General features: G+C 38.6%; 1 protein-coding gene and 1 pseudogene across 1 annotated transcript; both read right to left on the bottom strand.

Annotated features, from left to right (window-relative positions):
- Positions 1-10,455: 10,455 nt before the first annotated feature.
- LOC110259090 (olfactory receptor 18-like) lies at positions 10,456-11,270 on the bottom strand. Its single transcript, XM_021082409.1, is given in 2 exon segments — positions 10,456-10,943; positions 10,946-11,270. Coding segments are annotated over 2 exon segments (813 nt in total).
- Positions 11,271-24,208: 12,938 nt separating this feature from the next.
- On the bottom strand, positions 24,209-25,206 carry LOC110259089 (annotated as a pseudogene).
- Positions 25,207-27,619: the final 2,413 nt, after the last annotated feature.

Here is a 27,619-nt window from a genome sequence, read left to right on the forward strand (position 1 = left end):
TGTCATTCAATGATATGAAGAAAACTTGAGCATAAACCAAATCAAATTGGTTATGTAGGAAAAGATGTTATTTACCCGTATGTGGAAAAGTGGCAGAGGATGTTTTTAGGGGAGAGAACATGGCAGTTACAGATAGGAGAGGGAGAGACTGGGTGTTGAGGCATTTAAAGTAATTAGCCTGGAGCAAAACATATTATGAAACTGATGTTATCATAGCGAATATAAGGAGGAGAAACTCTGGTAAATTATAAAAATGAATTTAGGATGTTCGCATTGTGGGTCATGGGTAATGAATCCAACTAGTATTGTAACAAGCAGGACTCTGTGAGGACTTTCCAGAGTGGACACCCCACCCATGTCCTCCACCAGCCTTTTTATCTATAGAAAAACTTTAGTCAAAGAAACAATTTAATCAGAAAGTGAAAAATAAGTAAAGAAAGAAAACCATGATATTAATTCAGGCATTCACAAAATCAAAGACCTTCAGTTCTCAAAGACTATAAATAATAGTCTAAGCATGTCCTTGCCACTGTTTCACAGGTGCTAAAGCCCACCAGGTAGAAGAAGTCACCTGTATGTTGCCCACAAGCATGTAGTCCCCAGACTAGCTGGAACCAGAAGGTTGATGACACTGACTCTCAGTTACCTCAACACCCGCCAATCAGGAAACTGACCTTAGGCTGACCATGCCCTGCTCCTCAAACAGTATCAGACTCCTCACTACCCCCTCCAAAGGGGGGTGTGGGTACAGTCTTTGAGGCACTAGCCTTCTGTGTTTTCCTCTTTGCCTGGCAATTAAAGCTATTTTTCTGTTTCTTCCAACTCTGTCTCTGCATTTCTATTTAGCATTGGTGTACAGAGACAGCTGATATTTTGGCAACAATTGCCTGGAAACTTCCATTTGCTACTGGAGCAGCCATAAAAAAGCAAAAACAAACAAACAAACTAACAAACAAACCATTGTGTTCAAGTCACAGCCTGTGGGTTTGAGTCCCCAACTGATTTCCTAATTTGCATCCCACCAGAGAGATTTGGTTTCATACTTCAGTTTAATAAAATTTCTACTTTCAATACTTAACATCCAAACTACCCATTATTCCAAACAAACAATATCACCATGGGGGTTGGGAAAAAGAGCATATTTAAATTCATGACAGACATATCGTTTTTTCATATATATATCATATAAATTCCTCTCTTTCTTTTTTCATTTGGGGTCACAGCCAGGCCAAGGAATTCAGGCTGTCGAACAAGCTGCAGTTTTGCCTACACCCACTCAAGCAATGCAATCCTTAATAGCATGCTGGATGAACCACACTTCATGATCGTTGCGAAAATTGGCTGCTCTGTACTATGCCAAATAAAATCGAACAAGTTGAAGAAACAGAAAAAGGAGCTTTAATTCGAGCCCTAGTGCTCAGACTTCCCATGATTGGGAGCTATCTGGAGGACAGCGAAGTCGGTCAGTGCACACCTTCTGGTTCCAGCTATCTGGACTACATGCTTGTGGCACAACAGGTGACTTCTTCACCGGTAGCTTACACTGTGAAACAGTGGCAAGGACATGACTTAACTATTATTTATAGTCTTTGAAACTAAGGTCTTTGATTTTGTGAATGCCTGATTAATATCATGTTTCTTTCTTCTACTTATTTTCCACTTTCTGATTAAATTGTTTCTTTGACTAAAGTTTTTCTATAGATAAAAGCGAAGTGGCATGAGGGGTCTACTTGGAAAGTTCTCATGGGTCCTGTTTGTTACACTAGGGGTTGAATCAGAACGCAGCCAGCCTACGCAGTAACAGCAACACAAATCCAAGCACATCTGCCACCTCACTACAGCCATACTCCGGCTTCTTACACACAGAGTGAGCAGGAACCCAGATGCATGGTACTAGTCAGTTCATATCACTGGCACAACAGAATCCCACACTACTTATTATTTTCATTTTTATTTTATTTTTGCCTTTCCAACTGCATCCTGAATACAAAGTTCCTGTAGGAGTAAATCGGAGCTGCAGCTGCTGGCCTATGCCACAGCCACAGTAACTGCCAGATCCAAGCTGCATCTGTGACCTACACTGCAGCTTGCAGCAAACCCAGATCCCTAACCCACTGAGCAGGGCCAGAAATCAAACCAGCATCCTCATGGATATTAGTTGGGTTTGTAATCAACACCCTGAAGGGCATTCCCTGTCTTTAATTGAAACCACTCACCTCGTGTCAGGCCTTAGTGAAGCCAAGTCCTTCTGTCTTGGCACAGAAAGGATCCAGCCAGAGCCAAAGTGGCAGGCAAAGAATGCGTTCATCAGCACAGAATGCTTGTGAAAGAGGCAAACAGGGCAGGTGAGAAGGTTCTGCCCCAGGATCCATAGGACTTTATTTTTAGATACAAAAGAAAAGTGGGGAGGGGAGAAGACCACCTCTTCTTCTTTCTTGTGCAGATGTCAAGGCTTACATCATTGGTTCCCTTTGACCCTATGTGATTAACTAGGATTGTCATGGCTCTGTGGATATAAGTAACAGGGTGGTGTTACATACTAAAATATGGTAATTCATCTCAGGATTCATTCTAACACCCCCCTTTCCCTAGCTTTTCCCCTTCACCTATATTTCTGTCTTGCTACATGCAAAAATATTACTCTTGGAGGACAATTAACTCCTTGACTTCATATAAGAAGAATGAGACCCTGTTTCTAGTGTCTTGTGTTTTAACTGTCAGTCTTTGTGGTTTGAGGGTGCCTGGTGCTTAGACACACCAGGTATTCCATCAGTATAGAGTAGATTGTTGCTAGGTTATTGGATTCTTTTCTTGGATGGCCACTTGATTATAGCAGTTTCCCAAACTCCCTTAAAATTCCCTTCCTGTCTTTAAAGCCCTAGTGGGAATTTTAAACTGATTATTGAATAATCCTCCTCTATCCCTATCAATAGCATAGTGCATAGAGGGGATCAGATATTAGGGCCACCACCAAAAAGTAGTGTTGGAGACATGGAGTATCTGAAATATAGATGTTGGTGTTTATGTAGTAATTTAGTGATTTGCTTTATGCTTTTCTCAATTCTCCTATGTGAGTATTCTTGAAAGAACTAGGAATCTTTTCACACTCAGGGTTTGATGTGCAATTGAGAAATTTCTACCCTATTTGTATAACCCCTTTATTATTTATAGAAATTTTCAAACTTCAGATTTTATTATATGAATCTTAACCCTGTCGTGACTGTTAGAGAAAGATCCCCCATAGGGGTTCTGAGGATAAACAAAAAGAAACCATACACTTTTTTCTCTCTCTAGGAATTCATAGAGATGACTAGAGAAGCAAGAGTTCCTGGGAAAAATAAAAATATTGAATGTATAAATGTTAAATTGCAAAACCAGACAAAGATACCACCAAAAAAAGAAAACTATTGGCCAATATCTTTGATGAATATTGTTGCAAAAATTCTCAATAAAATTTTAGCCATCCAAATCCAACAACATATCAAAAAGATCGTACATCCCAAGTTCACAAGGATGGTTCAATAAATGCAAATCAATCAAATGCCATACACCACATTAACAAAAGAAAAGTCAAAAACCACATGATCATCTCAATAGATGCAGAAAAAGCATTTGACAAAGTCCAACATCCATTTGTGATAAAACTCTCACCAAAGTGGGTACAGAGGGAACATTCCTTAACATAATCAAAGCCATTATGAAAAACCCACAGTAACTGTAATACTCAGTGGAGAAAAGCTGAAAGCCTTCTCACTAGAATCTGGAGCAAGACAGGGATGCCCACTCTCACCACTGTTATTCAACATATTATTGGACGTCCTAGCCACAGAAATCAGACAAACAAAAGAAATAAAGGGAATCCAAATAGGAGGAGAAGTGATAAAACTGTCACTGTATGCAGATGACATGATACTTTACATAGAAAACCATAAGGACTCAACCCCAAAATTAATTGCACTGATCAACAAATTCAGCAAAGTAGCAGGATATAAGATTAACTTTCAGAAATCAGTCATGTTTCTGTATACTAACAAAGAAATATTAGAAAAGGAATACAGAAATAAAGTACCCTTTAACATTGCACCCCAAAAAATAAAATACCTGGGAATACACCTGACCAAGGAGGTAAAAGACTGACTGATATGCCAAGAAGTATAAAACATTAATCCAAGAAATTAAAGAAGATGGAAAGAAATGGAAAGATATCGCATGCTCCTGGGTTGGAAAAATTAATATTGTAAAAATGGCCATAGTACCCAAAGCAATCGACAGATTCAATGCAATCCCTATCCAATTACCCAGGACATTTTTCACAGGACTAGAACAAACAATCCAAAACTTTATATGGAGCCACAAAAAAAAAAGAATCACCAAAGCAATCCTGAGGAAAAAAAAACAAAGCAGAATATATAATTCTCCCAGACTTCAGGCAACATTACAAAGCCACAGTCATCAAGACAGTGTGGTACTGGTATCAAAACAGACATACAGACCAATGGAACAGAATAGAGAACCTAGAAATAAACACAGACAACTATGGTCAATTAATCTTTCACAAAGGAGACAAGATGATGACATGGGAAAAATATGGTTTATTCGGGAAACATTGCTGGGAAACCTGTACAGCTGCATGCAGATTGATGAAACTTGAATGCAGCCTCACACCATGCACGAAAATAAACTCAAAATGGCTGAAAGACCTAAATATAAGACAAGACACCATCAAACTCCTGGAGAAAAACATAGGCAAACATTCTCTGACATTGACATTATGAATATTTTCTCAGGAGAGTCTCCCAAAGCAAAATAAAATAAGGGCAAAAATAAACCAATGGGACCTAATCAAACTGAAAAGCTTTTGCATGGCAAAAGAAACCAAAAAGAAAACAAAAAACAATTTAAAGAATGGGAGAAAATAGTTTCAAATGATGCAATTGATAAGGGCTTAACCTCTAGAAAATACAAACAAGTTACACAACTCAAGAGCAAAAAGCCAACAACCCAATGGAAAAATGGGCAAAAGACCTGAATAGACATTTCTCCAAGGAAGATGTACATATGGCCAACAAGCACATGAAAAAATGCTCCACATACCTGATTATTAGAGAAATGCAAATCAAAACTACCATGAGATACCACCTCACACCAGTCAGAATGGCCTATCATTAATAAGTCCACAAATAGCAAATGCTGGAGGGGATGTGGAGAAAAGGGAACCCTCCTGCACTGTTGGTGGGAATGTAAGCTGGTACAGCCACTATGGAGAAATGTATGGAGGTACCTTAGAAATCTATACATAGAACTACCATATGACCCAGCAATCCCACTCTTGAGCATATATCTGGACAAAAGTTTCCTTAAAAAGACACATGCACCTGCATGTTCATTGCAGCACTATTCACAATAGCGAAGAGCTGGAAACAACCCAAATGTCCATCAACAGAAGACTGGATTAGGAAGATGTGGTATATGTGCACAATGGAATATTACTCAGCCATAAAAAAGAACAAAATAATACCTCTTTTTATTTTTTTAGACACTTCTTATTTATTATACTTAGGTAAAAAATTTAATGTTAAGAAGCACAGCTGTGCCTAATATCTGCCTTCACTGTGTTACATTTGACTCTGCAGATAATTGTGTTCAGTCCCTGCCAGCAACCTGGTCAAGGTCACACTATATAACCATAAAAAAAGAGTAGTCAGGAGAGTTCACATTGTGCCTCTGTGGTATTGAACCCAACTAGTAACTATGAGGATGCAGGCTCGATCCTTGTCTTTGCTCAGTGGGTGAAGGATCCAGCATTATGGTGAGTTGCAGTGTAGGTAGCATATGATGACTTGGTTCTGGCATTGCTATGGCTGTGGCATAGCTGGCAGATGAAGCTTCAAATCGACCCCTAGCCTGAGAATTTCTATATGCTGTTGGTGTAGTCCTAAAAAAAAAAAAAAGACAAAAAAAGGAGTAGTGTCAGGACCTTCCACAAAATGGCAAAGAGAAGGACATAGACCTCACTTCCCCCACTCCCCACAACCAAACACATCCAAAATATATCTCCATGTGGAACAGTTCTAAAAGAAACCCAAATGAAAACTGGTAGATCTATTATACCAGCAGAGCTATAAGAAAGATCCACATGACTGGGTCGGAGGAAGAAAACAGAGGTGTCTGGATGGGAGCAGCATCTCTGGGAGGGTGCTGTGAAAAGGAAAATGTTCCCTCACCCTAAGAAACCCCTAAGAACCCCCTCTGCTGCCTGGGATCATCTGCAAGGACAGATAGTAGAGTAGGAAGGACTTGGACTCTGCTCTTCAGGAGTGTGTGAGTGTTGGATTGCCAGCAATCAGGGAAGAGATAGACAAACATTGACAGCTGCCATATTACAGCAGTTCCCACTCCAAAATCCTAGCCAGGTGGTGTACCCTAGCAGGGCCCTGTGGGGGCCCTGGGCAAAAAAGCCTTTCTGTGTCCTCCATTTCTTCTTTTTAGGGAATAATCTTCAGCCTCCATAATCTTCCTTGAGTTCCAAAGGGCAGTTGCCAATCAGCTCTGATCCCACATTGCTGTGGCTGTGGCATAGTCCAGCAGGTACAGTTCTGATTTAACCTTTAGGCTGGGATCTACAATAAACCATGGGTGTGGCCCTAAAAAGCCAAAAAAAGAGAGAAGGTAACAAAGATGTTAAAGTAATTAAGAAAGATTCACTAGAGATGTAGGTCACTGTAACAAGGAACTAGAAACAAAAAAGGAACCAATAAAAATTAGACAATTCAAGGGCTGTGATAACAACAAGGCTAAAAGCAATGAATACCATATTAAATAATGCAGAAGAATGGATACGTTATCTAGAAGATATAACAATGGAAATAACCCAATCAGAATAGCAGGCAGAAAGATAAATTAAAAAAAAAGAAAGAAAGCAATATAAGAGATCTATGGGATAATATAAAGCATGCCAACCTATGCATAACAGGAGTTCCAGAAAGGGAACAGAGAGAAAAGAGGCTCAAAAATGCATTTGACAAATCTACAAATAACAAGTGCTGATGAGGATGCGGAGAAAAAGAACACTCCTACACACTTGGTGGTCATGTAAATTGGTACAACCCCTATAGAAAACAGGTATAGAGGTTCCTCAGGAAGCTGAAGAGAGAACTACCATATGATCCAATAATCCAACTCCTGGGCATATATCCAGACAAAACTAAAACTCAAAAAGATATATGTACCCCTATATTCATAGAATCATTTTTCGTAATAGCCAAGACATGGAAGCAACCTAAATGTCATCACTGACAGACAAATAGATTAAGAAGTTTTCAGACTTCCTATCATGTCTCAGTGGAAAGAAATCTGACTAGGAACCATGAGGTTGTAGGTTCAATCCCTAGCCTTGCTCAGTGGGTTAAGGATCCAACATTTCCTTGAGCTATGTTGGAGATGCAGCTCGGATATGGCATTGCTGTGGCTCTGGCATAGGTTGGCGGCTACAGCTAAAATTGGACCCCTAGCTTGGGAATCTCCATATGCCACAGGTGCAGTCTTTAAGAAGAAAAAAAAAAAAAAGACGTGGTGTATATATACAAGGGAATACTACTCAGCCATAAAAAAGAACAAATTAATGCCATTTGCAGCAACATGGTTGCAACTAGAGATTCTCAGTAAAGTAAGTCTGGAAGAGAAAGACAAAGACAACATGATACTACTTATATGTGGAATCTAGAATATGACACAAATGAACCTATCTACAAAACAGAATGAGACTCACAGGTATAGAGAACAGACTTGTGGTTGCTAAGGTGGGGTGGAGTGGGATGCACTGGCTGTTTTGGGTTAGTAGATGCCAACTATTATATTTAGAATATAAAATGAGGCCCTACTGTATAGTACAGAGAACTACATTCAGTCACTTGGGATAGCCCATGATGGAGGATAATATAAGAAAGAGAATGTATATATATAGGTATGACTGGTAACTTTGCTGTACAACAGAAATTGGCACATTGTAAATCAATTATGCTTTAATAATTATACTTTAATAATTTAATACTTCAATACTTTAATACTTTAATAATTATACTTTAGTAATTTAATAAACATACTTAATGTATTTGAAGAAATTATAGCTGAAAACTCCCAAAACTAAAGAAAGAAACAGATATCCAGGTATAGGAAGCATAGAGCATCCTAAACAAAATGAACCTAAAGACACCCACAGTAAGACACATCATGATAAAAATGGCAAAAGTTAAAGGTAAAAAGATGAATCTACAGGCAGAAAGAGAAAAACAAAGTTACAAGGGAACTTCTATAAGGCTATCAGCTGATTTCTCTACAGAAACATCACAGACCATAACAGAGAGGAATGATGTATTCAAAGTCCTGAAAGGAAATTACCTGAAACCTAGGATACTCTACCTAACAAGATTATCAATTCAAATATAAGGAAAGAAAGAATTTCTCCGAAAAGAGAAAACTGAAAGAATACAGCAAAACTAGACATCACCTATGAGAAATATTGAAAATTCTTCTCTAAATAGAAAAGAAGCAAGAATTATAGAAAATGGAAAAACATTAGGAAAGGCAAATATATAAAAACATGGAGGATCACTTTAAAAAGTCAATACATAGATTAAGAACAATCAAAAACTTTTGTAAACATGATTATAACTGCAAAAAGATAAACATGAAGATGTAAAATAGACATCAAAATCACAAAATGTTGGGGAGGGGAATAAAAAATGTAGATCATTTAGAATATGTTTAAACTTATATGACTATCAGTCTAAAGCAATTACATAAAGTCATGGGTTAACATACTGGAAAATCAGGATAACCTCAAATCAAAAACCTACAATAGATTCTCAAAAAGCCAAAAAGAAAGGGAAAATCATCAAACCACAAAAAGAAATACAAAAAGAAGAAAGAAATAAAGAATAATTACCAAATCAATTTGAAAACAAGGTTTAAAATGGTAATAAACCCTTATTTATCCATGATTACTTTAAATGTCAACAGACAAATTGCTCATATCCAAAGACAGAGAGTGGAAGATTGGATTAAAGAGCAAGAACGTTTGGTGTTCCCATTGCGGCTCAGCAGAAATGAATCTGTCTTGTATCCATGAGGACACAGGTTCAATCTCAGGCCTTATTCAGAGGGTTAAGATTCTGGCATTGCTGTGAGCTGCAGTGTAGGTTGCAGAGGCAGCTCAGATGCCAAGTTGCTATGGCTGTGGTATAGGCAGGTGGCTTCAGCTCTGATTTGACCACTACCCTGGGAAACTCCATATGCCACAGACAACAGGTGCAGCTATTAAAAAGAAAAAAAAAGAACCAAGAACCTACACAGAACCCACAATATGCTGCCTCAGAGACTCACTTTAGAGTGAAAGACACACAAGGATTTGAACACGAGGGGATGGAAAAATATATTTCACGCCAATGGAAAAGACACGGTATGGGTAGCAATACTCATATCAGACAAAATAGACTTGAAAACAACATGTATAAAGAAAAAAAGAAAGTCTTTATATAACGATAAGGGAATCAGTTCAAAAAGACTATATTACACTTGTTAATGTGTATGCAAACAAAAAGGAAATAACTAAATATATAAAACAAATACTAGAAAATATAAAGGGAGAAATTGACAGGATTACAATAACAGTAGAAGACTTTAATACCGCAATGACATCAATGGACAGGTCATCCAGAAAGAAAATTGATAAGGCAGCAGAGATTTTAGATGACACAATAGAACAGTTGGATTTAATTGATATCTGCAACACATTACATTTGGAAAAACAGAATAAACATTCTTTGGAAGCATACATGGAACATTCTCTGCAATAGATCACATACTAGGATACAAAGAAGTAATGTCAGGCATCCAGGATGAAGCACACTTAATGTTCAATTCAATTATTGGAAATATATCAACCTCAGAGTAAGTGAAAAGAAGGATATCTACATTTATTGCTTTCTTATTACGTACAAACATTACCTGTTTATTCCTAGAATGTTTAGGTCCTATATCATTAAAAATAAAGAATTGGAATGAGTGAGAGTTAAAAGAAAATACTAAACTTGTCCACAAAACTAAAAACACAAAATATCTGCCAAAAAAAAAAAGATGTCAATTTTAAGTATATGAAAAGAGAGTTGTTCCTCTTTCCAGGATCTTTTGCCCATCAATGATAAACTACAATATAACCATAGATATAGTAGGAGTAAGTCACACAGTAATGAAGATATACAAATGATCCCAGTTCTCCCCAAGTTTCATTAAGAAGTACAAAAAGAAGCAATACTCATGTGCAAAGCAAGAAGAGGTGTGAAGGCCATAGGAGCTACAAAGATGATGTGATAAAAGAGGAAAGGTTTGCAGATCTACATGTTAATTTTTTCTGCATTTTCCAACATACACTCCAAATGGGTGGCACAGGTACTGAGATTAGATTGCTTGGCTGAGCAACCTCCTCATGGCCCTTTTGATGTCTCTGTTCTTCAGACTGTAGATAAAGGGGTTCAGCAGGGGGGTGACCACAGTGTACATCACCGAGGCCACTGCATCCTTCCTGAGAGAATGTGAGATGGTTGAGCTGAGATACACCCCAAAACCTGTTCCACAAAATAAGCAAACAACTGCCAGGTGAGAGCCACAGGTGGAGAAGGCCTTATACTTCTGACCTAATGAAGGCACTCTCAGAATGGAGGAAAGAATTTTACAGTAAGAGAAAAAGATTCCTGATATAGGGAGAAAACCAAAAATGGCACCAACAAAATACACAATAATGTTATTGGTGAAGATATCAGAACAGGCAAGGTTGAGGAGTTGAGAAGGGTCACAGAAGAAATTAGGAATTTTCACATCCTTGAAGCAGGTAAGTCGTAACACAATCCAATTGTGCACCTGGGAGTCCAAAAGGCTGACCAAAAAGACATCAAAACTAAGAAGCAGCAGAGGCGTGGATGCATGATGACCAGGTAGTGCAGTGGATGACAGATGGCCCCAAACCTGTCATAGGCCATCAGAGACAGAAGCATATCATCCATGCTTCCGAAAAGGACGAAAGTAGACATCTGTGTCAGGCAGTCAGCAAAAGAGATGACTCTGCTGTGAGTTTGGATGTTCCCAATCATCTTGGGGATGGTGGCAGAGACAAAACCCATGTCAGCCAAGGACAGGCTGGAGAGGAAGAAGTACATGGGGGTGTGAAGGTGGGAGTCAGAAGCGACAGTCAGGATGATGAGTAGGTTCCCCAACATAGTGACCAGGTGCATGGACAGAAATAGCCCAAGGAAGAAGGGCTGCTATTCTGGATCATCTGAGAGTCCCAGGAGGAAGAATTCTGAAACACTTGTTAGATTTTGCTGTTCCATGAGGCTTGGATGCTTTGGGGAAAAGACGATTGGAAAAAATAAGATAAGTAAATGTCATCAAGTACTGTGTATGTTTTGGGGATATAAGCAATTCTTTTGTATTGTCACTTTACAATACACTTTGGTACCTTCAATAATATTTTCTCAGTGTGACAAATTCTATCTGCTTGAACTGTTCCCTCCTTGGTTTCTGTTTAGTCACTTCATTCTATATATACTTATCTTATAGAAACTGGAATGAAGGGTAAAGAGAAGCAAGACTGTTGGAGATAACAGAGTCAAGATCAGAGTTTTCCTATGGTGCAGCATGTTAGGGATCCAGGGTTTTACTGTAGTGGATTGGGTTGCTGCTATGGTGTGGGTTCAATCCCTGGCCCAGGAAATTCCACATGCCATGGGTGCAGCTAGAGAGAGAGAGAGAGAGAGAGAGAGAGAGAAAGAGAGAGAGAGAGAGAGAGAGAGAGAGAGAGAATAGAGCCATGATCTCAGTAAAATATAGCCTACTCTTTAGTAAAAATATAGAATGAGGTGTTCCCATTGCAGCTCAGTGGTAACAAATCTGACTAGTGCCCATGAGGACATGGGCTCTATTCCTGGCCTAGGTCAGTGGGTTAAGGATCTGGCATTGTGGTGAGCAGTGGTATACGTCACAGACACAGCTCAGATCTTGTGTTGCTGTGGCTGTGGTCTAGTATGGCAGCTGCTGCTCCAATTAAACCTCTAGCCTGGGACCTTCCATATGCTACTAGTGTGACCCTAAGAAGTCAAAAATAGAGAAAAAATATATAGAATGATAAATTCCTTCCTTCTTTAATAAAAATATATAATTCAAAATTAATGATATTAGGACATGGTTATATATAAACCTCATATTATTCTAATACAATTCCATATATGTCCTTTAGCTAGAATATTTATAAATACTCTATAAAGCACAATACTGTGGAGCTCCCTGTGGCACAAACAGGTTAAGGGTCAGGCTTTGTCACTGTTGCGGCTTGGGTTGCTTTTGTGATGTGGGTTCAGTCCCTGGCCCAGGAGCTTCCACATACTGCAGGTGCAGCCAATTAAAAAAAAAAAAAAAACACAACACTGTGTAAATTAAAGTTGAATGTTAAGAATCAGAAAATATTTTTGGCCAGGCCCACAGCACATGAAAATTCTCAGGTCAGGGTCTGAACCTGTGCCACCGCAGTGACAACACTAGATCCTTAATTCACTGAGCCATCAGGGAACTCTAGAAAACAAATTGTATGTGATAATTATCTTCACGAGTTTTATCATTCTTGAGTTTTCTTTATTCCCTCCATAAAAATAAGTTTCTCAAATATGAGGGGTGTCTTTTATGAGACTGAGGCTCTACCTACTGAAAGGGCTTTTAAAAGTCATTTGGTATATACTTCATATCTTTGGCTTTTCTGGACTTCAAATTTTGATAAGTAATCACCTAATCATAAAGCATTGATGACTACCAAAATTGTGTTAATATACAGAATTTTGTTTTCTTTTTAGAGCCATAACTGCAGAATATGGAATTTCCCAGGCTAGGGGTCAAATCAGAGCCACAGCTGCCACAGCAGGACTGGATCCAAGCTGCATCTGTGACCTATGCCTCAGCCTTCAGCAACACTGGACCCTTAACCCACTGAGCGAGCCTGGGGTCAAACCCGCATCCTCATGGCTGCTAGTTGTGTTCTTAACCTGTTGAGCTACAATGGGAACTACAGAATTTCTGTCAATAATTAAACAATAATAAATTTTAAGTAATACCCTTGAAACATTTTGTTTTATATGAGTTTTTTCAACCAAGTAAAATCTCAGTAAAACATCCAGGGTGTGGGACCACTTCTCATTTTTTAGACTCTATTCTGTAGTGGCAAAATAAGAAGTGATCTCACACATTAGATGTAATACTTCTTCATTATTTTTGGGTTAAATTCCAGTTTATTGAAATATAATTGAGAAAATTACATATTTGTGTTGTAAAACATGTAGGTTTTTTTGTTTTGTTCTGTTTTTGTCTTTTGTCTTTCGAGGGCCGCACCTGCAGCATATAGAGCCTCCCCAGGCTAGGGGTCCAATCAGAGCTATAGCCGCCAGCCTACACCACAGGCACAGCAACGTAGGATGCAAGCCATGTCTGCAAACTACACCACAGCTCAGGGCAACCCCAGAACTCTAATCCACTGAGTGAGGCCAGGGATCGAACCTGAAACCTCATGGTTCCTAGCTGGATTCTTTTCCGCTGTGCCACGATGGGAACCCCCATGTAGATTTTTTAAGATGTACAAAATGATGATTTACTGCACATAGACATTGTGAATGATTATTATAATCAAGTTAATTAACATATCCATCAGATCACATTGTTATTATTTGTATTTCTATGTTGGGAGGAAATTCTTAACCAGATCTCTCTCAGCAGATTTCAAGAATACAATACAGAATCATTAACTATTGCCACCATGCTGTATATTACATCATCAGAACTTATTCATCTTATACCTGAAAGTTTATATCCGTTGAACAACAACAACTCCCCTCTACCTCTACCCCTTTCCCTTTATAACTACAGTTTTAATCTGTGATTCTCTGATTTCGATTTACTTAGATTCCACGCATAAGTGAGATCATATGTTATTTCCATGTCTGGTCTATTTCAATAAGCATGACATCCTCCAGTTCCATCTATGTTGTCACAAATGGAAGGATCTCTTTCTTTTATGACTGGATAATAATACATTGAATATTTTATGTACACACACACACACACACACACAGCACATCTTTTTTATGCACTCATCTGTCACCAGACACTTGGGATACTTCATGTTGTCACTATTATGAATAATATTGCAGTGAACATGGGAGTGCAGTGATCTCTGAGGTACTGTTTTTTTTTTTCCCTCTGGACATGCAATCTGAGGTGGGGTCGTTTGAAGATACAGGAGATCTATTTTAATTAGTAGCCATTTTTAATTTTTTAGGAAGCTCCAATCTATTTTTGTAAAGGATGTGCCAATATTCATTCCCATCAACCAAGTGCAAGGGTTTCCTTTCGTCCACATCCTCCAGAACACGTATTATCATTGTTTTTCTTGACAGTAACCATCCTAACAGATGAGAGGTGGTATTTGACTGGAGTTTTGACTTTCATTTCCTAAGATTAGTGATGGTGAGTGCTGGTTCATATACCTGGTGGTCTTGTTTTCATGGTCATAAACCCTTTATTTACAGTTGGGGAGCTCAGCATGAGGGATGGTCCCAGAGCCAGGTCAGGACCCATCCACTTGTATCTAGTTAACAGATTTTCATGTCCAACCCTCCTGATAGAGATGGCAATTCCTTTGCTTCTACTACCTGAAGGCAATTCTGGATCATTATTTTGGCATGTCACACTAGGATTTAATTGGGAAAATTTCAAAGTAGAGGAATGTAAACACACCTGGACAGTTCCATTATCTGTTCGATTGTGATAATAATGGAACTACCTAGAACAACCATTGTAGAAAGTTTTAAAAAAATCATTTTTATTGCTCAGACTAGTGATTTTCAGTTCCAGTTGGTCAATATATTTTTGAGAGGTTGTTTTAAAATACACAGCAACCCCAGCCTCAGCCTAGCTAGAAACAATTTTAGGAAATCTACATTTGAGATTCTTGGCCATCCTAATGTGCAGCTGGGGTTGAGACACGCTGCTTTGAATATTGACTAACACTTGAAAAATGTTCCAATAATATTACTTATTATTACTATCATCAGTACCCACTACCTATTCAACTTTTTTTGGTATCTCAGCTCCATCACATTCCTCTGCACACCTGTACCCCAAAGGCCTCCAATGTCATAATGTGGATGGGTGTATTGTCTTGTCAATGATGCCATGATATCAATAATGATTTATGCATCCATAAATAGCTTTCTTAGGGTTTAAGGACCTGATATCTTTGTGAGGATGCAGTTTCCATCCTGGGCCTCGCTCAGTGGGTTAAGGATACACCCCACCTGCAGTTCTGATTGGACCCCTGGTCCAGGAACTTCAATATGCCACAGGTGCAGCCATAAAAAGAAAAAATTTACCTTAACAATATACTATACATGGTGCCTCTAGAAATGTGTTTGGTTACCACAACCTGGTGGTGAAGTCTTTTTGTAACGTACATAAAACTACTAAATCTTGTTGCTGATGCACATTATTATATAAATGAAGTCATTATTTTATTAGTATATAACCTTCTATTTATATATTTTAATATAAATTTAACAAATATAAATATATATTTCACGTATGTTCTAAATGTAATAATATATAATTTAATGTATTTTATTTATGTGTTAAGTAAATATTTATTTTAAATGACATTTTATATGTTATAGTATTATTTACAATAGTTTCTTCTTACAACATTCCTATGAAAATTCTTTCACCTCTCTCGATACCATACATATGAGAATTTGTATATAATATGTGAGTGGAGATTATTCATTAAAATTTCTAACAATTGGTGCATGTTCAATTTTACTTATATTAATTGCCTATATTTGTTTCAATACAAAAATCACTTGATAGAAACTGCATCCTCTTTTATTAAGGTATCATTCGAAAACATCCATGAAGTCTCTCTTGTGATATTTTCATGACAGCTGCACATGACATTTTCATTTTGTACAGGAAATCTTTTCAACTGCAGATTCCAAAGCTGGACAGAAAAACATGAGTGTTCGTAGAAAACCCCGCAATCCACAATGTAGTCCCATCATGGACCCTGTAAAATATTGCTGCATTCCTAGAATTCACAGTTGCCCTCACTGAACCAAAAGATGATGAAGCAACTCGTCTACCTTTATTTCACATCTGGGACCAAAGTTGGTTTGAAAAGAAACACTTTTGGAAGTTTCCTTGTGGCACAGCAGGTTAAGGTGTTGTTACTGAAGCAGCTCAGGTCACTGCTGGGGCCCAGGTTCAATCCCTAGCCCAGGAATTTCTGCACGCTGCAGGCGCAACCAAAAGAAAGAAAGCAAGGAAGAAAGAAAGGGAAGGAAGGAGGAAAAAGAAAAAGAAAGTGAAATGCATTTTAGCTTCAGTAGAAGTGACAGAGAACTGTACAGGAAAAAGCACTTCAACTTTAGAGTCCTGTGTCTTTCACCCCCTATATGTGGAGTGTGTGTAAATGTCTCCTCCTCTCTGAGCTTCTTGGAAATGGAAAGTCTATATCCAAAGCTAGACCATGTGTGATCCCTAAGGGAAGTTTGGAATTAATCCATATTTGGTCATTTTGAGTAAATAAATTTCAATAATTATTGGGCCTGTGTGTTTATTAATAAAACCCAATCCAAAAAAATGGTGGAAATGTGGAAGACTTTCCTGTCTTGGAGCACTGGAGCATGGACTGACATGAAACACTAAAATGTGTCTCAGCCCATGCAGCAAGAGGTACGGTCCCCTTCTTTTCTGACTCTTTCCCCCCATTTTATGATAATCTCTTGAGAGGTTTTTCAGTCACTTAATGATGCAGATTCTATTACATGGAAAATAATAGGTACCATAGAAAGTCCATGCTCTAGTTACAAATAAGCACTATTTTATCTTGTCCCTGGTCCTATGGGACGTTCCTGAAAAGGATGAAAACACTGACATGCATGATCCAGTGGATGGAAGGAAGCCCTATTGCCCACACTTTGTTTCTATGAAAATGGAAGGGTGTATTCAATGCTATAACTAGGTTTTTAAAATTCTTGGTGCCTCCTCTCTGCCAACAAGGTGTAAGCTCTGGGGAATCAGAAATAGGTGAGCCCTGAGTTTGGAAGATAATATGAGAAAAATTATATATTCTAATTTACATATTTATATATTAATGTATTCATATAAAACATAAATTAAACAGAAAGAAAGAAAGAGGGAGTGTTAGGACGATTACTCCCTCCTCAAGAGAATAAACATAATTGTGGCAGAAAGTCGAGAGGGTACCAATATACAACATTTCATAATAAATCCCTATGAAATTTATATTCTTGGTTCTGGTTGGGGTGTGAGAAATATATATATATATATATATGTACACACACACACACAGACACACACACACACACACACACACCCCTGGGTCACTTTGCTGTACAGCAGAAATTGGAAGAACATTGTAAATCAACTAGACTAATTTTTAAAAATTAATAATAAAAAGAATCTTTTAAAACTTTCAATTTATAAAAAAAGAGAAAGAAATAGGTGACCCTTGGTCATTTCTCTTCAATATGAAGATGTACTTATGTAGACAAATAAAAAAAATCCTCTCGTGGATGTAGGAAAGCCATAATACCAGATCATCAGACATTCAAATCTAATAATATAAGAATTAGCCTTGTCATTGTTACCAACAAAATATATGAAATTTATTTTGCACTTACTTTAGGCATCCATCACATAGTTATTGCATAGAGGACAAACATTATTTGCTTAGTCCTAATTAAGGGGAGTTTTATCAATGAGGCATCAACTCAGTTGACAATCCTAACTCCCAGAGAGACCAAGAAATTGCCCAAAGAATAAGGAAAGCACACAGGATTCAAAATGAAGTTGTCAGTCTCTGAGTCTTACACATTAAATTTCACTATTTCCAGGTTTTCCAAATGTTTTAGGCAGAGGTACAGAGGGCTAATCACAAATACATTTGAGATATATTGTTTTCAATGTTTTCATTTTCTTGAGCAGGAGTGAACACAAAGACTCTGCCTTACATCTCCTTTTTGATTGAGTGGGCTGATTATGAGTATGGACGAGGAAGTGAACGCTCAAAGTAAAATCCAGGAGCAAGATCAGCAGAGAGATCTACCCTTAAATTTCCAGTGCCAATTCTTTCTGTGACTTTGCCTGTATCTCATGCAACTTTCCTGTAGCTGATGCGGAAAATGTTCCCTATTGCCCTCCACTATATGCTCCAGAAAACTCCAAAGGGAAGGGCATCCTGAGCAATGAGTCTCTTCCAGGACTGACCTGGGGGTGACATGACTCTGGGTGGGCAGGGGGAAGTCTGCCCAGATACCCTGTGTCTGCAGTTAGTCTGCCCAGAAAGACTGGCTTCAAACATGGATTCAACCTTTTCTAACTCATGACCTGGCACAAGTTACATCAAATGCTGAGCTGCTTTCCTCTTATTAAAAAGAATAACAATGATGTGTGCCCTTGTAGTTTGGGAGAGGTTATACACATGAAATGAAACAAGTTACATAAAACACATATTCTAGAGCATAACATTTAGGAATCACTCAGAAACAGAATATGATGCTATAGTTGATGCCATCTTCCCCATTTTCATCATTCCTTCATGATCACTTGACATTCTCAGGGGGAATTTTAGAAAGACCCAGGGGCTGCTCTGGTGGGAGATGCCAGCCAGAGGCAGAGCCAGTGAGGGTGCATGCCAAACTCAGAATGAGATTTCTCACACCCCAACCAGAACGAAGAACATAAATTTCATAGGGATTTATTATGAAATGTTGTAATATTGGTACCCTCTCGGCTTTCTGCCACAATTATCATGTTTATTCTCTTGAGGAGGGAGTAATCTTCCTAACGCTCCCTCTTTTTTTCTTTCTTTTTTGTTTATCTTTTCTTTTTAAAAATCTTTTATAGTTGATTTACAATGTTCTGTCAATTCTGCTGTACAGCAAAGTGACCCATTTATACATATTTATACATTCCTTTTCCTCATATTATCCTCCATCATGTTCTATCACAAGCTGTTGGATATAGTTCCCTGTGCTATACACCAGGATCTCATTGCTTGTCCATTCCAAATGCAATAATGTGCATCTACTAGCCACAAACTCCCACTCCATTCCACTCCCCCCACCTTGGCAGCCACCTAACAGTCCCTCTTTCAATCATGGGCTTACTCAGTACTTACTGGGCTGGGCTGCATCTATGCTGGACCATGAACAAGGAGTATGCCTGGTATGTGATGAAGTCTCAGGATTTGCAGGAAGACATCAGGCTGGGAACTTCAAATGCAGGTGCCCACAAATGGAAGAGACACAGATAAAGAACCACACTATTAGAACTGGCAAACTAATGGGCAGGCAGCAGCAATTATGCACAGTGGTGTGACCTGAGGGCTCAGTGCACAAAACTCAGAATTAGACAATGAGCCCATGTGGTCCCAGTCTCTGGAGACTTGCTAATATTAATGGGTGTGGAAAAATATAAGAAAGGTGAAGGTCCTTGGAAGGGTCTCTGTTCTTCCTCTTTTCAGGAGGCAATTCCACTGTATTCCTTAGTTCTTACTTCCAATTTGCAGGATCTTAATATAAAATTATGATGTGTATAACCGACTCACTTTACTGTACACCTGAAATTAACACAACATTGTAAATCAAGTATACTCCAATGTAAAATTGATATTAAATTAAACTGAAAAAACTTCATGCTTTAAAAAATCAAAGCATTCAGGGTGTGAGTTTGATATCTATAAATCTATTGTATTAAGCATGAAATCTTTACTGCTTTAGGTCTTCTATATGAAGGATATGATACTCTTTCCATTTTCTCATTTGAGTCTAAGGATAACTTCTTATTTTCATTTCCTTAGCCCTTGCTCAGTTTGGCCTTTTACATGGTGGATATTTTCAAGTTTTTTGTTTGTTTGTTTGCATATTTGAAAGACTTCTCTAAGTTTTTGCTCTAAACGAATTATAGTGGTGCACTAGAATACTATTGAATTTTACATATTAACTTTCTAACTGATACTTCACTAAATATTTCAGAGAAAACCTCAGAAGGTTGCAATTGAGGTGTCAGCCAGTGCTGTAGGAATCGAAATTCCAATTAGGACCACGTCCGAGATGACTCTTGGTAGGATTCACATGTAAACAGGATATTGTCCAGAATTACCATGGTTCATTGACACATGGGCCTCTTGATGGTCACAACACGGCAGTTGGGTTTTATCAACCTAAGCAACGCAAGAGCAAGAGAGAGGCAAGATGAAGAAAGCCAGCTTTATTGTCTGCTCAATTCTAATTCCCAGAAATGACACCCCAATATTTCTTCCACATTCTTATTGTTGGAAACAAGTCACTATGTCCATCTCACACTCAGTGAGAGGGAAATACACAAGAGCATGAAAACCAGGAGTTGGAATTATTGAGAGCATCTCAGATGCTGTCACTCACACAGGCATCATCATTTATCAGAACTTTGACTCCAAGCACTTTGAGACTCAGGGCCTGTTCATTTGCCAATTCATAATCTCAAATTCATTGCACCACCTGATCTCAATAAAAATTCCCTGGTGACAATCTAGAAATGTGTGGAACAGTCTCTCCATTTGATGAAGACCCCAGTCCATTGCTCCTTTTCACCCAGTTCTAAAAAAAACCCCTGCTTTCTGAAACAGTAGGAGAGTGCCTCCTCCCACCTCAGGCCACATGACACAGCAATTCCACTTCTGGGTATTTGTCCAAAGGAGATAGATGTCGTAACCATCAGAAAAAGAGAGCTCAATTGGCATATTCATTACAGCAACTTTCACAATAGCCAAGAAAAAAGAAGAAGAAGGGAACAACCTAGTGTCCATTGATGATGAATGATGATGATGAAAGACAAAGAAATGTGATATACCTAAAATTAAAAAATATAGCAGAAATTAGCATAACACTGTAAATCTACTATACTCTAATTAAAATAAAATTTTAAAGATCAACTTAAAAATTAAAAAAAGAAATTAAGAGCAAAATCAGTAAGATAAAAAGCAATCAATGCAAGAATTAAAAAAATAACGCAACTTTGTAAGTCAACTATATATTCAAATAAAATTTTTTGAAAAAAGAAATGTGACATACTAGTAGTACACAAAATGGAATATTATACAGCAATAGGAAAGAAGGAATTCCTGCCACTTGGTAGAATATGGATGAAATTGAGAACATTACGTTAAGTGAAATTAAGTCAGACAGAGAAAGACAACAAAAGTAGGACCTGGTTTATGCAGATTCTGAGAATACTGAACTCATAGAAACAGAGTAGAATGGTGGTTGCCTGGGGCTGAGAGGTGGTAAGAGTGAGGAGATGAGGTTTGAATGACAGATGAAGAAATTGCAGGGATTTAATGTACATCATGGTGACAATGGCTAACACTACAGTGTTGCATACTTGAAACTGCTGTGAGAGTAGAGTTATTTTTCTTACCCTAACAAAAACACACAAAAAAATATGGTAATTAGCTGAGGTAAAGGAGGTGTTAATTAATCCTGAGGTAAAGGATGTGTTAATTAACTTTGGTAAACATTTCGCAAAACATGATAGTGTACACATTAAAGTTATGTAGAAAGTTATGATGTCAATTATGTCTCAATAATGCCAGAATAAAAAACCAACAAAAAAACAAAAAACAATGTATATATTTTTGCTTACAAACAATGTGCATCTACCTCGAGAATAATGTCTGCTGTTCTGTTCATCACAGTTCCAGAACTGGTAATAGAATGGGGTACTATCCAGAAGAGGGGACTTCAAATGATTTGGTCAGAAAAAGCTGCCCTGTATAACAAGTTGAAATGTAGGTGAAAGTTACCCCATTTGCTACTCATCTGGGAAAATTTTTTTTTATTTTAACATTATTGAGATATTCACACTCCAAAAAATTCACCCATCTAATGTATACAATTCAATAGTTTTTAGTATATTCACAGAGTTGTACAAATATCACCATGATCCAATTCTAGAACATTTTCATCACTCCAAAAAGAATCATGAAATATTTAGAATTACACTAGCATCTAAAAGAGAACAGCTTGAAGGTCCCACTGTGGTGCAGTGAGTTAAGGACCTGGCACTGCCACCATGGTGGTGTAGGTGCCAGCTGTGGCTCACATTCCATCCCTGGCCTGCGAACTTCCATATGCTACAGGTGTGGCCAAAGAGAGAAAGAGAAAGAAAGAAAAGTTCTTCCCACAAAACATTCATATAATTATAATTATCAAACCCAAAATTAACCCTGCAAGAAATTGAGAAGATGTATTGAAATTCTCTGTGAAAATTTAAGCTGAGATCAAGAGCTGTCAAGAATGCACAGAGCGAATTATTTTTTACACTGAATTTTCTAGCACAGAATGAAAATCCACCAGTTTAGTTGAATAAATTAGAAGGGCATACGGAACATGATTTAGGTGGGTGTGATGACCATGGTTAAAAAGTAATTCAAAATAAGCATAATCATGCAAAAACCAAAGGCAATTTCAGTTTATTAAGAATCTTAGCAACACTATCCTTACTATTTATTTATTTATTTATTATTTATTTATTTTGCTTTTTAGGGCCACACCCCCAACATGTGGAAGTTCCCAGGCTAGGGTTTGAATCAGAGTTACATCTGCTGGCCTAAGCCACAGCCACAGCAATGCTGGATCTGATGTGCATCTGCAACCTATACTACAGCTCACAGCAATGCCAGATGCCCAACCCACTGAGCAAGTCCAGGGATCAAACTCACGAGCTCAGATTCATTTCTGCTACACCACAACAGGAACTCCTCTTTAATTATTATATTTTTTTTGCCTTTTTTTCTTTTCTATGGCTGCACCCACAGTATTTGGAGTATTTGGAGGTTCCTAGGCTGGGGTTCCAATCAGAGCTGCAGCTGCCAGCCTAAGCCACAGCCACAGCAATGCCATATCTGAGCTGTGTCTGCAACCTACACCACAGCTCACGGCTGTTGGAGGCATGAATATGTGACGTAATGAAGAATGGAAAGAAAAGACTGGTGCCATAGAGTGGCTGTAGAATGTCAGTCTATACAAAGTCTTGTGACTCTCTCATGACCCTTGAGGCAAAACGAATGAGAACAACATCAAAGAATGGTATCTCGAAAACAAGATTGCTGAAGCATTAATGTTGCTGATGGAAAACCATCAGCTCTGACATTCTCAGGACTGGAGCCTTGGGGGATTTGTGGGAGAGGCCATAGATGGCTTGAAGCAAACAACAAATTATGGCCTGGGAGGGCTAAAACATTTATGATTAGTTTATTTATGTGCTTAGGAATAACTATGCTAGCATATCTTGCTATCTATTTGAAGTAAAATACTGATGTATCCCCTGCACGTACAAGGAAGTAGAACATAGGAAATAAAAACCATGAGTTGGGTCAGAGGGTTGCTATTGCCTCTTGAAGGCTGTAGCCCCCTGATCCCCTCTCTATTTCTGTGTCTCTTTCTTATTTCTGTGGCATCACTGACTTCAGGACATGGGTAGACAAGCAGACCTCGTCACATGGCAACACTGGATCCTTAACCCAATGAGCAAGGCCAGGGATCAAACCCACAACCTATGGTTCCTAGTTGGGTTTGTTAACCACTGAGCCATGACAGGAACTCTTCCTTTCATTTTATTATTTTACTTTGTGTGTATGCTTTTATTTTATTTGCCACACCTGCAGCATGAATAAATTCCTAGGCCAGCAATCAAGCCACACCACAGCAGTGACAATGCCAGATCCTTAACCCACTGAGCCACCAGGGAACTCCGGAGCTCCTTAATTTTTATTTTATATTGGAGCATAGTTGATTTATAATGTTATCTTACCTTCAGGTGTGCAGCAAGTATTCTGTCATGTGATGGTTATGATCTGCAAAGATCCTAGAACTCTACCTCAGACCCATTAAAGAAAGGACAGAAGAAGCAAGAGTCAGGTGCTAAGCAAGGAGAACAGCAAAGGCCATAGGAGCTACAAAAAGGATGACATAAGAGAGGGAGAATTTCAAGTCTACATGTTTAATGTTTCTACATTTCCCAAAGTACACTCCAAATGGGTGACACCCACATACTGAAATTAGATCATTTGGCCAAAGAACCTCCTCATGGCCCTTTTGATGTCCCTGTTCCTCAGACTGTAGATGAAGGGGTTCAGCATGGGGGTGACCACAGTGTATACCACTGAGGCCACTGCATTCTTCCTGGGGGAAAGTGAGAGTGCTGAACTGAGGTACACCCCAAGGCCTGTTCCATAAAATAAACAAACAACTGCCAGGTGAGAGCCACAGGTGGAGAAGGCTTTGTACCTCCCACCTGATGAGGAGACTCTCAGAATGGAGGAAGCAATTTTAGAGTAAGAGAAAAGGATCCCTGAGATAGGGAGAAAACCAGAGATGCCACCCACACAATACATGACTATGGTATTGGTGGAAGGGTCAGAACAGGCTAGGTTGAGGAGTTGAGAAGGATCACAGAAGAAATGAGAAATTTCCACATCTCTGAAGTAGGCAACTTTTACCACCACCGAACCGTGCATCTGAGAGACCAAAAGGCTGGTGAGGAGTGATACCAACACTAACAAGCCACAGACATGTGGGTTCATGATGACCAAGTAATGCAGGGGGTGACAGATGGCCACAAACCTGTCATAGGCCATCACAGTCAGGAGGAGACTATCCAAACATCCAAAAAGCATAAAAAATTACATCTGTGTCAGGCAGCCAGCATAGGAGATGACTCTGCTGTGAGTCTGGATGTTCACAATCATCCTGGGGACAGTGGTGGAGGTGAAGCCCATGTCAGCCAAGGACAGGTTGGAGAGGAAGAAGTACATGGGGGTGTGGAAGTGGGAGTCAGAGGTAACAGCCAGGACAATGAGTAGGTTCCCCAACATGGTGACCAGGTACATGGACAGGAACAGCCCAAGGAGGAAGGGCTGCAGGTCTGGATCCTCTGAGAAGCCCAGGAGCAAGAATTCTGAGACACTTGTTAGATTTTGTGGTCCCGTGTATCTCTGACACCTTTTGAAAAAGAAGAGAGAGAGGTTTGGAAGAAAGGAAACAGGTAAATGAGCATGCAGTCCTACTATATGCATATTTTGGATTCAGGAAATTTACAAGCCAATATTCACACTTGGGGTCATACACCCTGGTACCTTCAGCACTATTTCACAATGTCCCAAATCCAGTTTTCATACAGCTCCTTTCTCACTGGATTCTATGTTATTCACCTCTTTCTATACATTGGCATAAAGAATGTTAGAGGAGCAAGGAAATGGAGAGATAACAAATCCCTGATCATGGCAAAGGACAGTCTATTCTTTTAATGAAATATATTGAGTAAGAAAAAGCACAACATTGTAAATCAACTAAACTTTAATAAAAACATAAAAGTTATATAAAAAAGAAATATCCCTCTCCCTTTTTGAAGAAAAACATTCTAATTAGTACACTTAGAATCAGCCTTAATTTATTCAGATATAGCACAATAATTTCTCTTGACTCAGAATGTTGATATTCTAGATATTCCTCGAACTATGTTATCTGGACTCTAAATAAAAGTCAAATGTTCATAATTAGAAAGGGGTTTTGGGGGGTTTTGTTGGGGAGGTCTTTGTTGTTTTTTTAGGGCCACACCCTTGGCATATGGAGGTTCCCCAGCTAGGGGTCTAATGGGAGCTGTAGCCGCAGGCCTATGCCACAGCCACAGCAATGCAAGATCTGAAACACATCTGCAACCTACACCATAGCTCATAGAAGTGCAGGATCCTCCACCCACTGAATGAGGCCAGGGATCGAACCCACAACCTCATGGTTCCTAGTTGGATTTGTTTCTGCTGTGCCACAATGGGAACTCCTAGAAAGGTTTTTTTATGTGTCTTTTATGTTCATGGGTTTTTATTATTCTTTGACTTTCTGATTTCCCCTATTTCTAGAAATGTATGCTCAATATGTGGCTTGTCTTTTAAAAGTCTTTTCAAGGGAACCTATGCACCACTGGTGGGAACTAATTTTGTTTGGCCACTGTGGAAATTCCTCACCTTTATGGTTAAAGGGGAAACATGCTTTTGGGACAAATAGGGTATTGGGGCTGACATATAGACACCACTCTATATAAAATAGACAGGTAACGTGTATAGCACAAGAAAATCTACTCAATATTAGAACAGGGGAAAAGAATCTGAAAAGGAATGGATATATATATGATGGGTTTATTTTGCTGAACACCTGAACTAACACAACTTTGTAAGTCCACTATACACCAATAAAATTAAAAAAAATAAATAAAACTGCTCTGTGATTCACTTTTCCATTTTTGGGTATTCATCTTAAGGAAATGAAAATACTAATAGGAAAAGTTACATGCACCGCTCTGTTCATTGTAGCATTATTTACAATAGCCAAGATATGGAAACAACCTAAGTGTCCATCAGTGGGTGAGTAGAGGAAGAAAACATGATATATACGCAAAATGGCACACGATTCAGCCATAAGAAGGAAGGAAATCCTGCCATTTCTGACAACATGTATGGACCTTGAAGGCATTAGGCTAAGCAAAATAAGTCAGATAAAGACAAGTCGTGTAATTCACTTATATGTGGAATCTAAAATCAAACAAACAAACCCTAAACTCAGAGAAAAAGAGGTAAGATGTGTAGTTTCCAAAAGCTGGGGGTGGGGTTGGGGAGTGGAGTCATTGGATGAAATGAGTCAAAATGTACACCTTTCCATATATAAGATACAAAGTACTAGGGGTATAAGGTACAACACAATGACTATAGTTGACACTGTTCTGTGGTATATTTGAAAGGTAGGAGATCAAATTCTAAGAAATATCGAGAAAAAAATGCTTTTTATTTTTCTCTACATATACAATGATGGATATTAATTAATTGTGGTAATCATTTCATAAAATGTTTGTCAGGTCATTATACAGTACACCTTAAATTTATACGGTGCTACATATCAATTACATGTAAAAAAACCTAGAAAAATAACTTTTTGACTGTAACATCTAAACTCGGTCTAGCCGGGAGTTCCCTGATGGTGCAGTGGGTTAAGAATACAGCATTGCCATGGTTGGAGCTCAGGACTCTGTGGTGGCATGGGTTCAGTCCCTGGCCTGGGATCTTCATGCAGCAGGTCCTGCCAAAAAGAGAAAAAAAAATCCTTACTCTTGTAGACTTCACATTTTGGTAACTATAGGTTAGCAAATGCAAAGTCACAACCTCATTACCCCATAGATGGCATTAGTGTACAGTGCACTTCTCAATCATTGAACAGGAGTCCCCGTTGTGACCAGTAGGTTAAGAACCTGACTAGTATCCATAACGATTCAGGTTCGATCCCTGGCCTTAACAAGGACATGATATTTCCATATCTCAGGTTTTCAAACCGGACTCTAAAGTGCATTGTTATCATAGGACATCTATAATCCATCATATTAGTGCCACCAGTGCCCCTAAACCACTGGTTCAGTATCCTAAGTC

Source organism: Sus scrofa, unplaced genomic scaffold (genome assembly GCF_000003025.6).
Source record: "Sus scrofa isolate TJ Tabasco breed Duroc unplaced genomic scaffold, Sscrofa11.1 Contig793, whole genome shotgun sequence".
In the NCBI taxonomy this organism is placed as follows: Eukaryota; Metazoa; Chordata; class Mammalia; order Artiodactyla; family Suidae; genus Sus; species Sus scrofa.